We start from the raw sequence: 13,912 nt of genomic DNA on the forward strand, positions 1-13,912 counted from the left end.
AAAATATCGACGTTCACTCTTGCCATCTACTGTTTGACCACTTCCAATTTGCCTTGGTTCATGGACCTAACATTCCAGGTTCCTATGCAATATTGTTCTTTACAGCATCGGACTTTACCTCCATCATCAGGCACACCCACAGCTGGGTGTTGTTTTCATTTTTGTTCCGTCTCTCCGTTCTTTCTGGCGCTCTCTCTCCGCTTTTCTGCAGTGGCATACGGGCCCCTGCCAGCTGGGGGAGCTCGTCTTTCTGCACTGCATCTGTCTGTCTTTTCATGCTGTTCATGGGGCTCTCAGGGCAAGAACACTGAAGTGGTTTGCCAGTCCTTTCTCTGGTGGACCACGTTTTGTCGGAAATCTCCACCACCACCCATCTGTCTTGGGTGGCCCTACGTGGTGTGGCTCGTCGTTTCACTGAGTCACACAAGGCTAACACACTGTCTGGGTCTGTCATAGTTTCTCTTCAAGGAGCAAACGCCTTTCTAGGAATCGTTCAAGACCAAGGAATGGAAACTCACATGAGTTAGTTTAAAAGGAAACGGGGGGTTTGTCAGAGGTCCACAGAGCCGTGTGCCGTCTGTGGCACACAGGGCCATCAGGTCCACCCAGGGCCCAGAGTGGGGCTGCAGCCCAGGCCGGACACCCTTCTCCACCCTGCTGATGCCTGAAGGACTGGAACCAAAGGGGAGTTTGGAGTCCCGAGAGAAGAGAAGGAGGCTTGTGCCCGGAACGCATTTGAAGACCTAACAGCTGAAAACTTCCAAATTTGGCCAAGACACAAACCTGCAGATTCAGGAAGCCTAGTGAGTTTGAAATAGGATAAACCTGATGAATCCACCACAGGCACGTGATCAAACTGCTGACGAGAACACGCTGTCACAGCCAGCGGAGCCAGCAGCCGTGCCCCTGCAGGGACGTGGTGGGGTGGCTGCGGCCAGCCTTCCCCATCGGGGGCCAGGAGGAGGCCCCACAACACGGCCAAGGTGCTGAATGGAAATAGCAGTCTCCCGGGAGCGCCACATAATGTCCTTCAAGCGTGAAGGTAAGATGGGGACCGCTGTCAGCGAGGGGAGACTCAGAGAGCTCACTTGCCGTGCAGTGAAGGGAGCAGCACTAGGCGGGCCGCGGGCCAGAGGACATGGGCAGACGTGATGACCGCCTCTTCTCTTCAGCTCTTTGAAACGTGTCTGGTAGGTGAGCAAAAGCCATAGCTGTCTGACGGGCCTCCAGTGTGTGTCTGCAGCGCTGAGACAGTGGTGGCCTGGGGGCCGGCGGAGAGCCCTGTGTGCGGTCAGCGTTCTGACTCCAGATGTAGAAGAGGTCCTGGGCGCCAGGTACAGGGTGGAAAGGTCAGGATGTGCTTTGTAATCCTTTGAGTAACCTCTAAAAAAGTTGCATAAGGGACATAAATCATACTAGATAAGTTAAAAGGAGATAGTGCGGAAGAAGGCGGGAAATACAAGAAGTGAAAGCAAAGGGAAGACGCAGTGGACGACTGTGAACTTAGATCCAGACAGGCCCGCCATCGCGGTTGCTGCCGTGGTGTGGTCGTGCTGGTGGCAAGACAGAGGCTGTAAGGTGAGCCGGTGCACAGGGAACATGAGAGGAGCTGCTGTGAACGCAGTGGCACTGGGGGGTCGAAAATGAAAAGTGGAGGAAGAGATGCCAGCAAGACGTGAGTCAGAAGAAAACTAGAGTGGCCGCGCTCATTCCAGACAAAGCAGACTTCAAGTCAAGAAGTACTGACCTCGAGCGCATCTGTGCCAAATAGAGCTTTTACACAAAGCAGACGGACAGAACCGAAGGGACAGATACTATGGTTGCAGGTTTCAACATTCCTCTCTTGGTAATATATGGACTAGTGGATAGAAAGCCAGCAAGAATCTGGAACTAAATAGCACCATCAGCCAACTGGACTGAATAGACATTTACTCCACCCTCAGTAGCAAAATCCACATTCCTTTCAGGTGCACTGGGGTTACTCACCACAGGAGGTCACATCCTGGCTCACAAAACAGACCTTAGCAAACTGATCAGAGGTGCAGGGTAAGTTATCCGACCAAAATTAGTTATGTTTGAAATCGGTAACAGAAAAACCTCCAGCCGTTTAGAAATCAGAGTACTTGTTTTCTCTTGCCATGCTGTGTGGCATGGGGACTCTTGGTTCCCTGATCGAGGCAGGTCGGATGTGTCCCCTACGTGGGGCACACAGTCTTCACCACTGGAATGCCAGGGACATCCCAAGAAATGAACACACTTTCAAATAATCCATGGGTCAGAGAGGGAGTCTCCAGGGAGATAAGAAACTTATAAACTGAAACGAGAATGCAGCGGATTTAAACTGCATTTGAGATGCAGCTAAAGCAAGGTTTAGAGGAATGTTCAGAGGATTAAATGCTTGTTTCAGAAGAAGAAAGACCGTAATTCAACCCAAGCTTCCGTATTAAGAAGCTGGGAAAAAAGCGTGTGTGTGCGTACATGTGTGTGTGGTCTTGTCCAGCTCTTTGCAGCTATAGCCTGCCAGGCTCTGTCCGTGGGATTTTCCCAGCAGGAATGCTGGAGTGGGTTGCCATGCCCTCCTCCAGGGATCTTCCTGATCCAGAGATCGAACCTGCATCTCCTGTGTCTTCCTGCACTGCAGATTCTTTACCACTGAGCCACTGGGGAATCCCAGAAAAAAAAGCAAAAAACACAACCCTAAACTGAGCAGAAGAAAAGAAATGATAAAATAGGGACAGAGCTCACTGACGTGGATTTCCGAAAACAAATGAAACCAGAAGCCGGTTCCTTGAAAAGAGAAGTAAAATTGAGAAACCTCTAGTAAAACTAACAAAGGTAAAAAGAGAAAAGATACAGATCATCAATATAAGGAATAAAAGAGGAAATAACTGTAAACCCAGCAGGAATTGAGAGGGTAATAAGGAAGCATCAGAAGAATCTCTGCTTACGTAAATTTAACAATTTAGATTAAATGAACTAGTTCCTTGGAAAGCACAAAATACCACAATTGACCCAAGATAGGTAATGCAGTAAGGCAAGAAAAAGGGATAAAAGCCATTTAAATTGGAGAAGAAAATAAAACTGTATTTGCATACAGCATGATTGTCTGCAGACAAGCCCAAGAGCTCTAGGAAAACGCTGACTCAATAAATCTAGCCAGCTCAGCACACACACACAATCAACCATAGTCTGTACACTAGCAGTGTGCAACTGGAGCACAGAGTTGATAAAGGTACATCATTTACAGTAGCTCCAAAAACACTGAAACACTTAGATGTAGACTTGAGGAGACACGTGCACGCAGGAAGCTACCAAACGCTGATGAATGAACCAGCGCAGATGGAGAGACGGGAGACAGCGCACCAGAAGTGTAGAAGCGCAACTTCAGTCAGACTCCCAGCAGAGCTCTCATCCATAAATAAGCTGATTATAGAATGTACAGGGAGCAGCAGAATCCCTAGAATAGCTACAGTGATTTTGAAAAAAACAGTCAAATCAGTAGAGTCCCACAGTGCTGTGCTAAGAGTTACTATAAAACTGTGGTAATCAACACTGTGGTGTTGGTGAAGAGACACAGAGGTCCGTGCAACAGAGCAGAATCCAGAAACGCACCCACACAGACGTGGCCCCTTGATGTTTGACAGGAATGAGAAGAATTCAGTGGAGAAAGGATAGTCTTTTCAACTAATGCTGTTAGAAAAACCAGTCATCCAAATGTCTCCTTCTGCCAGAGTTGACTTGAAGTAAATGCTAACTCTAAATATAAACCATAACACTTTCAGAAGAAAACACAGGAGCAGCCTTCGTGAGGTAGCACTAGGCTAAGAGTTCTTGGTCATGACGCGAGATACAGTCCATCCATGAAGAAGAGTCAGTAAAGTGGACTTCACCAAAATGCAGAACTTTTGTTCTGAGAAAGACACTGTTGAGAGAAAGAGACAAACCACAGACGAATCCCATATCCAAGGGAGGACTAGTGCCTGGAATGGATGAAGAACCCTCACAGCTCACAGTGAGAAACCTGGTTATGACCGGGCAGAGGACGCAGACCGGCCACGGGGAGGACCCCGTGCACCCACGGGCAGAGGAACACCAGGAGCAGGCAGAGAGCACGGATTCAGACGCTGCTGGGGAGCGTCTGTCACCTCCTTGCCACGTGCCCGCGCGGGTGGAGGGGGTGCCGGTGGAGCGGCCACTCCGAGGACAGCTCGGTGGCATTCCTGCTGTGGACCTGGCTGTCCTGCTCCCGAGCATCCACGTGAGAGAAATGGGAACTGGGGCTCATAGAGACGCCTGCCCAGGAGGGTTTTAGCAGCCTGACCCATAATTGCCCAAACTGCAGGCCACCCAGATGTGTGATGGACTAGTGCATCCCCACAGGAGTCCGTCTCAGTGACGAGAAAGGCAGGGCGGACGGCAGAGCCGGGCCCCGGACGCCACCTGGGGTGCCTGACGACGCATCGCTAGTGTGCGGGGGGCTGACAGCAGGCCAGGGGCCGGGCTGGGGGCTGTGCCCCATCGTTGTTCCTCTGTTGGGGTTAAAACCCGTCAGGCTGCATGCCACAGCCAGTCAGCTTTACTGTGAGGCGGTGCAGAAATAAAACGAGGCCGGAGAAGAATGCTGAACGCGGAGGGTCCCGGCTGCGTGGGCAGGGCCGCAGCAGGCCCCGAGGAGTGGGTCTCTCCGGGTCTGGACCTCCTGGTTTCGAGCTGCAGTGGTTTTTCCGACTCTGGCACTGGTGGCCAGGGGCGTCAGCACCAAGCAGGGCTGGGGAGTCGCTGGGGTGGTGCTGCCCCCTCCCTGCACCAGCCCCAGGACCCCAGGGGCCGCTGTGAGGGGAGGGGCGTCACCTGTCCTCTCTCAGCGCATCCTCAGGCAGGGCAGGGGCCTGGGCAGGGGACAGACGGTCAGCAGGGCCACCCTGTGTTGGGGAGGGCTCTGGATCCTTGCTGGGTGTCTGCTTCCTGGGGCCCTGCAGGAAGCTCAGCCAGCTTCTCAGGGCTTTGTCTGACCCACTCCGGGGCCTTGGGGGGCGTGCGGGTGCTGGGCTCTGCGGGGCCCACAGTGCTGGGGCAGCCTGGGCGCAGGCGTGGCAGGGAGGCCTCGCCAAGGTGGAAGTGGCTGGCAGGTGTCATCTGCCTTCTGCAGTGGGGAGGCTGGGGCCTGGTACCCAGTGGCAGTCAGGGCTGTGTTCCCTTGTCCAGAGAGGGGCGGCCGTTTTCCTGGTGGCCTGCCCATTTGTTGTGGGCTGTGTTCCCGTCTTGCAGCCTGACCCCAGCCCGACCAGGGGCACAGATGAACTCACAGGCGAAGGGGGTGAGAAGAGCCCGGGCTCCTGCTAGAGGAGTAGGGGTGGGCAGCAGGGCTGTTCTGAGGTCCCCTGGGCTGTGTCTTGTCTTTCGGCCATGTACTGGAGAGCCTGCTGTCCTGCCAGCAGGTCTGACAGGTGTTGGGAGTGCAGGGGTGCCCTGTGGCTGTCACCCAGGGGTGCTTAGTGAGCTCAGGAAGTCAGGGCAGGGTGCTCAGGGCCAGCCTGGGGTCCTGGCCTGCGATAAAGTGGGATGGTGTTGGGGAGAGCTGTCAGTTCTGAAGCCCAGTAAAGACAGCGAGAGGGGGCGGGGTGCTGGCGGAGGTCTGCTGGGGCAGGGTTGGTACCCCGGCCGTAGAAGGGGTGCCCTGGTCATCGCCCACTGACCCAGGCAGCGTGCAGTTCCCCTCTCCCCGCCAGCGGCTCGGTGCTGCGCTCGGCCAGCCCGCCTGCAGGCACAGGGCCCTCTGCTGGGAAGACTGGAGCCCACCTTGGGGCGGGAGGGGAGAGTGGGACGTGGTGGCTGCAGGGGCCCACGCCTGGAGGATGGCAGAACAGCAGCGTTTCGTGAACTGGGAGATGCGCCTGGTCTCAGGGCTGGGCCGGGTGTCCGCAACTCCTGACGCCCTGACCCACCCCCACCTGCCAGGGAAGTCTGTGAGGTAGCCAGGGACAGAGGCCCCCTCACCCCAGGCGGCCCAGGGCGCAGGTTTGGCCCATACTGGGGTCAGCAGGAAGCCGCCTGTGGGACGAGTGAACGTGTTGCGCACTCGGTCATGGCTGACACTCTGCTGCCGGTGGACTGTAGCCCGCCAGGCTCCTCTGTCCATGGGATTCTCCAGGCGGGGTGCCAGTCTCTTCTCCAGGGCATCTTCCTGACCCTGGGATCTAACCCAGATCTCCCGCACTGCAGGCAGATGCTTTACCATCTGAGCCACCAGGGAAGCCCCGGATCCTGACAAGTCAAGGCAGGGCCTCCGGGGAAAGATGGGAAAGCTGTCTGTCGCCGTTAACGCAGGGGGAGGTGCCGGGTAGCGCAAAGGGTGAGCGCGGCCAGCTGTCCCGGCCGCCCGTCACCGCGCGCCTGTCCCCACAGACAGTACTACTGGTACGACGAGCGGGGCAAGAAGGTGAAGTGCACGGCCCCCCAGTACGTGGACTTCGTCATGAGCTCCGTGCAGAAGCTGGTGACCGACGAGGACGTGTTCCCCACGAAATACGGTGCGTGTCCCCGCCCCGCCCCGCCCACGACCCCGCCCCCTCCAGGCTCTGCGCCCTGAGCCGCCGGGGCAGCGCGTGGCCCGCGGGCGGCACCATCGCCCCGGCCCCTCCTCGCGGGCCCCGGGTCCCAGTCGGTGGCGCCGCAGGCGGGCGCGCAGGGAGGCCTGCGGCGGGGGGAGGGGGCTGACCCCGCCCCGGGGCCGGGCCGCGGTGGTGACCCGGCCGCCCCGGGTCGCAGGCCGCGAGTTCCCCAGCTCCTTCGAGGCGCTGGTGCGGAAGATCTGCAGGTACCTGTTCCACGTGCTGGCGCACATCTACTCGGCGCACTTCAAGGAGACGCTGGCGCTCGAGCTCCACGGACACTTGAACACGCTCTACGTGCACTTCATCCTCTTCGCCCGCGAGTTCAACCTGCTCGACCCCAAAGAGACGGCGGTCATGGACGACCTGACGGAGGCGCTGTGCGGCGGGGGCGGCGGGGACGGGCCGGGCGGGGCGGCGGGCGCACAGAACCACGTCAAGGAGAGGTGAGCCCGGCGGCGCCCGCGCCGAGGGAGCGGCGGCGCGCCGCGCGCGTCCGTGTCTGTGCGCGCACGGACTCTGGGCGCCCGGACTCTCTGCCGTCGGCCCCGAGAACCTTGGACTCCGCTCGTCCGTGGCAGACACCCCCGGGGCCGCCCGTCCGCGTCTCCCTCCGGGGTCTGCCCCTCCGGGTCTTCCGCGCCCGCCCCGCCCCCGGCTCGGCCTTGACCTCCGGGGAGACTCGCAGCGGGGCGGGGCCTTTCCCCGCGGCGGGGCCCGCAGGCTTCGCTTCTGCCGCCCTTTGTCTTGGCTCGGGCTGGAGTGGCTTTTAGAGACCCCGGCCCGCCTTTCTCCTCCCCCCGCGCGATCTGGACTCTGGCTCAGGGCCGGCTGGAGGGGCGGGGAGGCCGGGTGTCCGGAGCCCCGCGAGCTGCAGCGTCTCCCTCCACTGCCCTCACTGCCCAGGAGGGGAGCGGGGCTGGCCAGGCTCCGGGCTGCGGTGCCCCGGGGCGCGGCCTGTGCGGACCGCGGCGGGGGCAGGAGAGCCTGGCCTCCCTGGGCGGGTGTAATAAAGAGCCTTCTCTCAGGTCAGCCCCTGTGTGTGTCCTCAGCGTCTTGGTGCTCCGTGCTTTGGCGGCCCGGCCGTGCGCCCTGCTCCTCACATGGCCCGGGGCAGCGCCCTCCCTTGCAGGCCAGCCCATGGAGCCCTCACTGAACACAGCTGTGCTGGCCGAGAGCAGGTGCTGCGTCCCTGCCGGGGCTCACCCCGGACTCCCCTGCTGCACGTGTCCACGGGTTGCCAGGAGCTGTGGGCAGAGCTGTGTTCTGTGGGTCAAGTCCCCAGGGGTTCTGGGCCCTCGGTCTCCCTGTGACGTGCCCTTTCCACACTGGCAGCAGGGACCCTGCAGTGGGGCCACAGTCGGCCAGAGGTGGGCGTTCTGGCCAGCCGGCACGGAGGCTCTGCTGCAGGGCCCCCCTCTGGACTGGGCAGCATCACTTGGCTGGGTGTAGGATAGCTGGGGGGTGGTGTGAACAGCCTTGGAGCTGGTCCAGCCCTCTGTGGGCAGAACACGGGGCTCCCGCAGGGCCCTGTGCCTTCTCCGGGTATTGATTGTTGTCACGCGCCCCACCCCGATCCCCTGCCAACCCTGAGTGGCAGTAATGGGACCCTGGGCCCTGGTCTGACTCCCAGCTACTGGGGCTCCTATACTCTCCCCGCCAGCCCGTGCCCTCCTTGGTCCTGAATTTCCTGCCCTCCTGACGCTCAGCTGACCTCAAACTTAGTCGTGGCCAGCAGACCAGGAGTCTAGCCACCCTAGCATGCCACCAGCCCCCAGGCCTAGCGGGGCCACCTGCTCCCTCCGCCTCCCGGAAGGACAGGCTCCTGGCTGACCACGCTGCACCCACACACACACTGCCAAGAGCCCTGCGCCTCTGGGAGGCCACGGCCCCTCCCAGGCCACCCATCCCGCTCACCGCCCCTCTGCCTTCCGGCTCGCTGTGACCCCTTGGTCTGCAGGCCACATGAGCTGTCCCCCTCCTCTTCTAGGTATGGATCTCTGAAGTAGGGGACGCAGGGGAACTGGACCATGTCTGACCTGGTGCCCAGGGAGGACCCTCTGGGGGAAGCCGGAGGGGGCGGAAGGGAGCTGGCCTGCTGGGTCCCCAAATGTCCGTGCAGCAGACTCGTGAGCAAGCAGCTTGGATGTTTAGCTGAGGAGACTCCAGCCAAAGTGTCAAAGGTGCAGCCTGCTTTCTCTGCTGCTTATAGTAAAATACACGTTGAGAGACTGAGAGCGAGCTAGTAGCAAAAGGGATCAAAACACTTGATGGTCTGAGCTCTCAGCCAAGCCCGACTGCAGAAAGACACTGGACTGAGGAGATTGCCTGTCGGGAAATGCAGCCTAGAGAAAAAGCCAAGGGTTACTGGGCATCCTTTTGCTGGAAATGTAGAACATGAACCAGGGCAGAGATTCTGTCAGAGAGTCTTGGAACAGACCTCAGTCGGCCCAGTGGAAGCCAGAAACGGGAAGGATCTCGGGAGGATCTGAAGGAGCCTCTTGTCTTAGGGACTGAACCCCCATGCCATACCACGATAGCGCCATGGTTCCTGAGAACTTCATTCCGTCAGAAACATAGCCAGCTTGGACCGAAGGGGCAGAGGGTCGAGTGGGAGGCTGTTGGACTCACAGCTCTCTGGGCAAGATGCAGACTGATGGAACCTCAGCTGAGGACACTGGCTCCTTTTCTCTAAAATGAAGGGCTGAAGGGGGCAGAGGGTCCTGGGGGTGGAGCCCGCAACCACGGAGGGCAACTGCCGGGCCTTGCCGCGCACTGCCTCACGGGCTGTGCCGCGCTGGACTTTGAAATCCACCTCCTTCATTTTCTCCCTTTTTGGATGGAAACTCCCGTACCTGGCCTCTTGTACCTTCTCTACTGTTCTAGTTTGGAAGTAGATGGCTTCTAGTTTCAAACGCCCACGTGGAAAGGGACAGTTCATATTCCGTGTCTGCTATCAGCTGCTTCAGGTGGTTCAGGTGGGGTTTGGGGTTTGACTTGACCCTGTAGTGGGTTGAGACTTCAGGAAAGGGGTGTGTTTTACACATGAGGTGGATGTGGAACTTGCTAGGGAGCAGTCTGCAGTGGGCAGAGTCACACACCCTCCCCCAGAAAAGAGCCCACCCCCACGTGCCTGGAACCCGTCGGCCTGCTACCTTCCCCAGCAGAGGGGGACAGCTGCAGAGAGAGTGAAGCTTGCTCACCAGCTGGACTTGAGGGGGGAGACTGGGCTGAGTGTGCTCACGGGGCTCCTTCAGACCGAGGAGGGAGAACCAGGGCGACGCAGCGTAAGAAGGGCTGGCCTGTGCTCCTGGCGCCAGGAATGCAGGGGCCTCCAGAAGCTGACCGAGGGGACGTCCCTGGTGGCTCAGTGGTTAAGAATCGGCTTTCACTGCGGGTAGTTCAGTCCTTGGTCAGCCCCCTGCGCTGTAGGATGACGGCGCCCACAGGCCTCGACTAAAGAGCCTGCGCGCCCCGATGACAGAGACCAGGGCACCCAAGGGTAAACCAACAAAGGCTAAAAAAAAAAAAACAGCTGCGGAAGGAAGTGGGCCCTCCCCACGGTCATCAGAAGTGAGGCCATTTCAGTGAGGCCCCGTTCCTGAACTTCAGAACTTAAGAAGGCACGTTTCTATGGTTTCATTTCAGTTCAGTTCAGTCGATCAGTCATGTCCGACTCTTTGCGACCCCATGAATCGCAGCACGCCAGGCCTCCCTGTCCATCACCAACTCCCAGAGTTCACTCAGGCTCATGTCCATCCAGTCAGTGATGCCATCCAGCCATCTCATCCTCTGTCGTCCCCTTCTCCTCCTGCCCCCGAATCCCTCCCAGCATCAGGGTCTTTTCCAATGAGTCAGCCCTTCGCATGAGGTGGCCAAAGTACTGGAGTTTCAGCTTTAGCATCATTCCTTCCAAAGAACACCCAGGGCTGATCTTCAGAATGGACTGGTTGGATCTCCTTGCAGTCCAAGGAACTCTCAAGAGTCTTCTCCAATACCACAGTTTCAAAAGCATCAATTGTTCGATGCTCAGCCTTCTTCACAGTCCAACTCTCACATCCATACATGACCACAGGAAAAACCATAGCCCTGACTGGACGGATCTTTGTTGGCAAAGTAATGTCCCTGCTTTTGAATATGCTATCTAGGTTGGTCATAACTTTCCTTCCAAGGAGCAAGCGTCTTTTAATTTCATGGCTGCAATCACCATCTGCAGTGATTTTGGAGCCCCAAAAAATAAAGTCTGGCACTGTTTCCACTGTTTCTCCATCTATTTTCCAAGAAGTGATGGGACCGGATGCCATGATCTTCCTTTTCTGAATGTTGAGCTTTAAGCCAACTTTTTCACTCTCCTCTTTCACTTTCATCAAGAGGATTTTTAGTTCCTCTTCACTTTCTGCCATGAGGGTGGTGTCATCTGCATATCTGAGGTTATTGAAATTTCTCCCGGCAATCTTGATTCCAGCCTGTGCTTCTTCCAGCCCAGCGTTTCTCATGATGTACTCTGCATAGAAGTTAAATAAGCAGGGTGACAGTATACAGCCTTGACGTACTCCTTTTCCTATTTGGAACAAGTTTGTTCTTCCTTATCCAGTTCTAACTGTTGCTTCCTGACCTGCATGCAGGTTTCTCAAGAGGCAGGTCAGGTGGTCTGGTATTCCCATCTCTTTCAGAATTTTCCACAGTTTATTGTGATCCACACAGTCAAAGGCTTTGGCATAGTCAATAAAGCAGAAATAGATGTTTTTCTAGAACTCTCTTGCTTTTTCGATGATCCATCGGATGTTGGCAATTTGATCTCTGGTTCCTCTGCCTTTTCTAAAACCAGCTTGAACATCAGGAAGTTCACAGTTCATGTATTGCTGAAGGCTGGCTTGGAGAATTTTGAGCATTACTTTACTAGCACGTGAGATGAGTGCAGTTGTGCGGTAGTTTGAGCATTCTTTGGCATTGCCTTTCTTTGGGATTGGAATGAAAACTGACTTTTTCCAGTCCTGTGGCCACTGCTGAGTTTTCCAAATTTGTTGGCATATTGAGTGCAGCACTTTCACAGCATCATCTTTCAGGATTTGAAATAGCTCAACTGGAATTCCGTCACCTCCACTAGCTTTGTTCGTAGTGATGCTTTCTAAGGCCCACTTCACTTCACATTCCAGGATGTCTGGCTCTAGATGAGTGATCACACCATCGTGATTATCTGGGTTGTGAAGATCTTTTTGTACAGTTCTTCTGTGTATTCTTGCCACCTCTTCTTAATATCTTCTGCTTCTGTTAGGTCCATACCATTTCTGTCCTTTATCGAGCCCATCTTTGCATGAAATGTCCCTTGGTATCTCTAATTTTCTTGAAGAGATCTTAAGTCTTTCCCATTCTGTTGTTTTCCTCCATTTCTTTGCTTTGATCGCTGAGAAAGGCTTTCTTATCTCTTCTTGCTATTCTTTGGAACTCTACATTCAGATGCTTATATCTTTCCTTTTTTCCTTTGCTTTTCAGTCTCTTCTTTTCACAGCTATTTGTAAGGCCTCCCCAGACAGCCATTTTGCTTCTTTGCATTTCTTTTCCATGGGGATGGTCTTGATCCCTGTCTCCTTTACAATGTCACGAACCTCAGTCCATAGTTCATCAGGCACTCTATCTATCAGATCTAGGCCCTTAAATCTATTTCTCACTTCCAATATATAATCATAAGGGATTTGATTCAGGTCATACCTGAATGGTGTAGCGGTTTTCCCTACTTTCTTCAATTTAAGTCTGAATTTGGCAATAAGGAGTTCATGATCTGAGCCACAGTCAGCTCCCGGTCTTGTTTTTGCTGACTGTATAGAGCTTCTCCATCTTTGGCTGCAAAGAATATAATCAATCTGATTTTGGTGTTGACCATCTGGTGATGTCCATGTGTAGAGTCTTCTCTTGTGTTGTTGGAAGAGGGTGTTTGCTATGACCAGTGCGTTCTCTTGGCAAAACTCTATTAGCCTTTTCCCTGCTTCATACCATACTCCAAGGCCAAATTTGCCTGTTACTCCAGGTGTTTCTTGACTTCCTACTTTTGCATTCCAGTCCCCTATAGTGAAAAGGACATCTTTTTTGGGTGTTAGTTCTAAAAGATCTTGTAGGTCTGCATAAAACCGTTCAACTTCAGCTCCTTCAGTGTTACTGGTTGGGGCATAGGCTTGGATTACCGTGATATTGAATGGTTTGCCTTGGAAACGAACAGAGATCATTCTGTCATTTTTGAGATTGCATCCAAGTACTGCATTTCAGACTCAGTGGAATGTGGTCCACTGGAGAAGGGAATGGCAAACCACTTCAGTATTCTTGCCTTGAAAACCCTATGAACAGTATGAAGAGGCAAAATGATAGGATACCGAAAGAGGAACTCCCCAGGTCAGTAGGTGCCCAATATGCTGCTGGAGATCAGTGGAGAAATAACTCCAGAAAGAATGAAGGGCTGGAGCCAAAGCAAAAACAATACCCAGCTGTGGATGTGACTGGTGATAGAAGCAAGGTCCGATGCTGTAAAGAGCAATATTGCATAGGAACCTGGAAAGTCAGGTCCATGAATCAAGGCCAATTGGAAGTGGTCAAACAGGAGATGGCAAGAGTGAATGTCGACATTCTATAAATCAGTGAATTAAAATGGACTGGAATGGGTGAATTTAACTCGGATGACCATTATATCTACTACTGCGGGCAGGAATCCCTCAGAAGAAATGGCGTAGCCATCATGGTCAACAAGAGCCCGAAATGCAGTACTTGTATGGTTTAAGCCCCTAGGTTTTTGGTAACACGTTATACCAGCACCGTGTGTAAGACGGGCTATGGAACTCTTACAGGGTCATCAAGAGCCGGAGAGGGTCCACGAAGGCACTGCACCCAGGGCCCGGACCCCGCGGACAGGCCTGCCCGCAGCATAGCCTCTGCAGTCCCACCTGCGCCCTGGGGCCGGCACTTGGTTCCCCACCTTGCTGGGGGACCGTCTCCGCGCCCCCCTCCCCCACGCAGACACCCCAGCTTTGATGTTCACTCCACTTCTCTCTCCTCCCCGCCCTGGCCACCATCTCTGCGCCCTGCCCCCTCCACCCTTGCCAAGGGACACCGGGAGACTGGGCTGCTGGGGGTGGGATGGGGGCGGGCCCGGGAGGGGGGAGGTGTGGGCTGGACCTGGTGGCCGCGGTGAGCCAGGAGTGGGCGCGGATCCGCGGGGGGCGGGGGGCGGGCCAGGCCCCTCCCGCGGCCAGCTCTCTGCTCCGCAGCGCCCCCGGAGGCCGGCCGGTGGGAGCGGGGGGGCCTGCCAGCGCCGG

General features: G+C 55.8%; 1 protein-coding gene across 5 annotated transcripts in view; it reads left to right on the forward strand.

Moving 5' to 3' along the window:
* MOB2 (MOB kinase activator 2) overlaps positions 1 to 7,643 on the forward strand; it is a 51,941-nt gene extending 44,298 nt beyond the window's left edge. For all 5 annotated transcript variants that reach the window (XM_060404380.1, XM_060404381.1, XM_027960086.2 and 2 more), the window contains 2 exons: positions 6,406 to 6,530; positions 6,769 to 7,643. In XM_060404380.1, coding sequence (XP_060260363.1) covers positions 6,406 to 6,530; positions 6,769 to 7,061 — 418 coding nt within the window. In that variant the 3' untranslated portion in view covers positions 7,062 to 7,643. The remainder of the gene's footprint in view (positions 1 to 6,405; positions 6,531 to 6,768) is intronic.
* The last annotated feature ends 6,269 nt before the right edge of the window (positions 7,644 to 13,912 follow it).

This window comes from Ovis aries, chromosome 21, assembly GCF_016772045.2.
Source record: "Ovis aries strain OAR_USU_Benz2616 breed Rambouillet chromosome 21, ARS-UI_Ramb_v3.0, whole genome shotgun sequence".
Taxonomy (NCBI): Eukaryota; Metazoa; Chordata; class Mammalia; order Artiodactyla; family Bovidae; genus Ovis; species Ovis aries.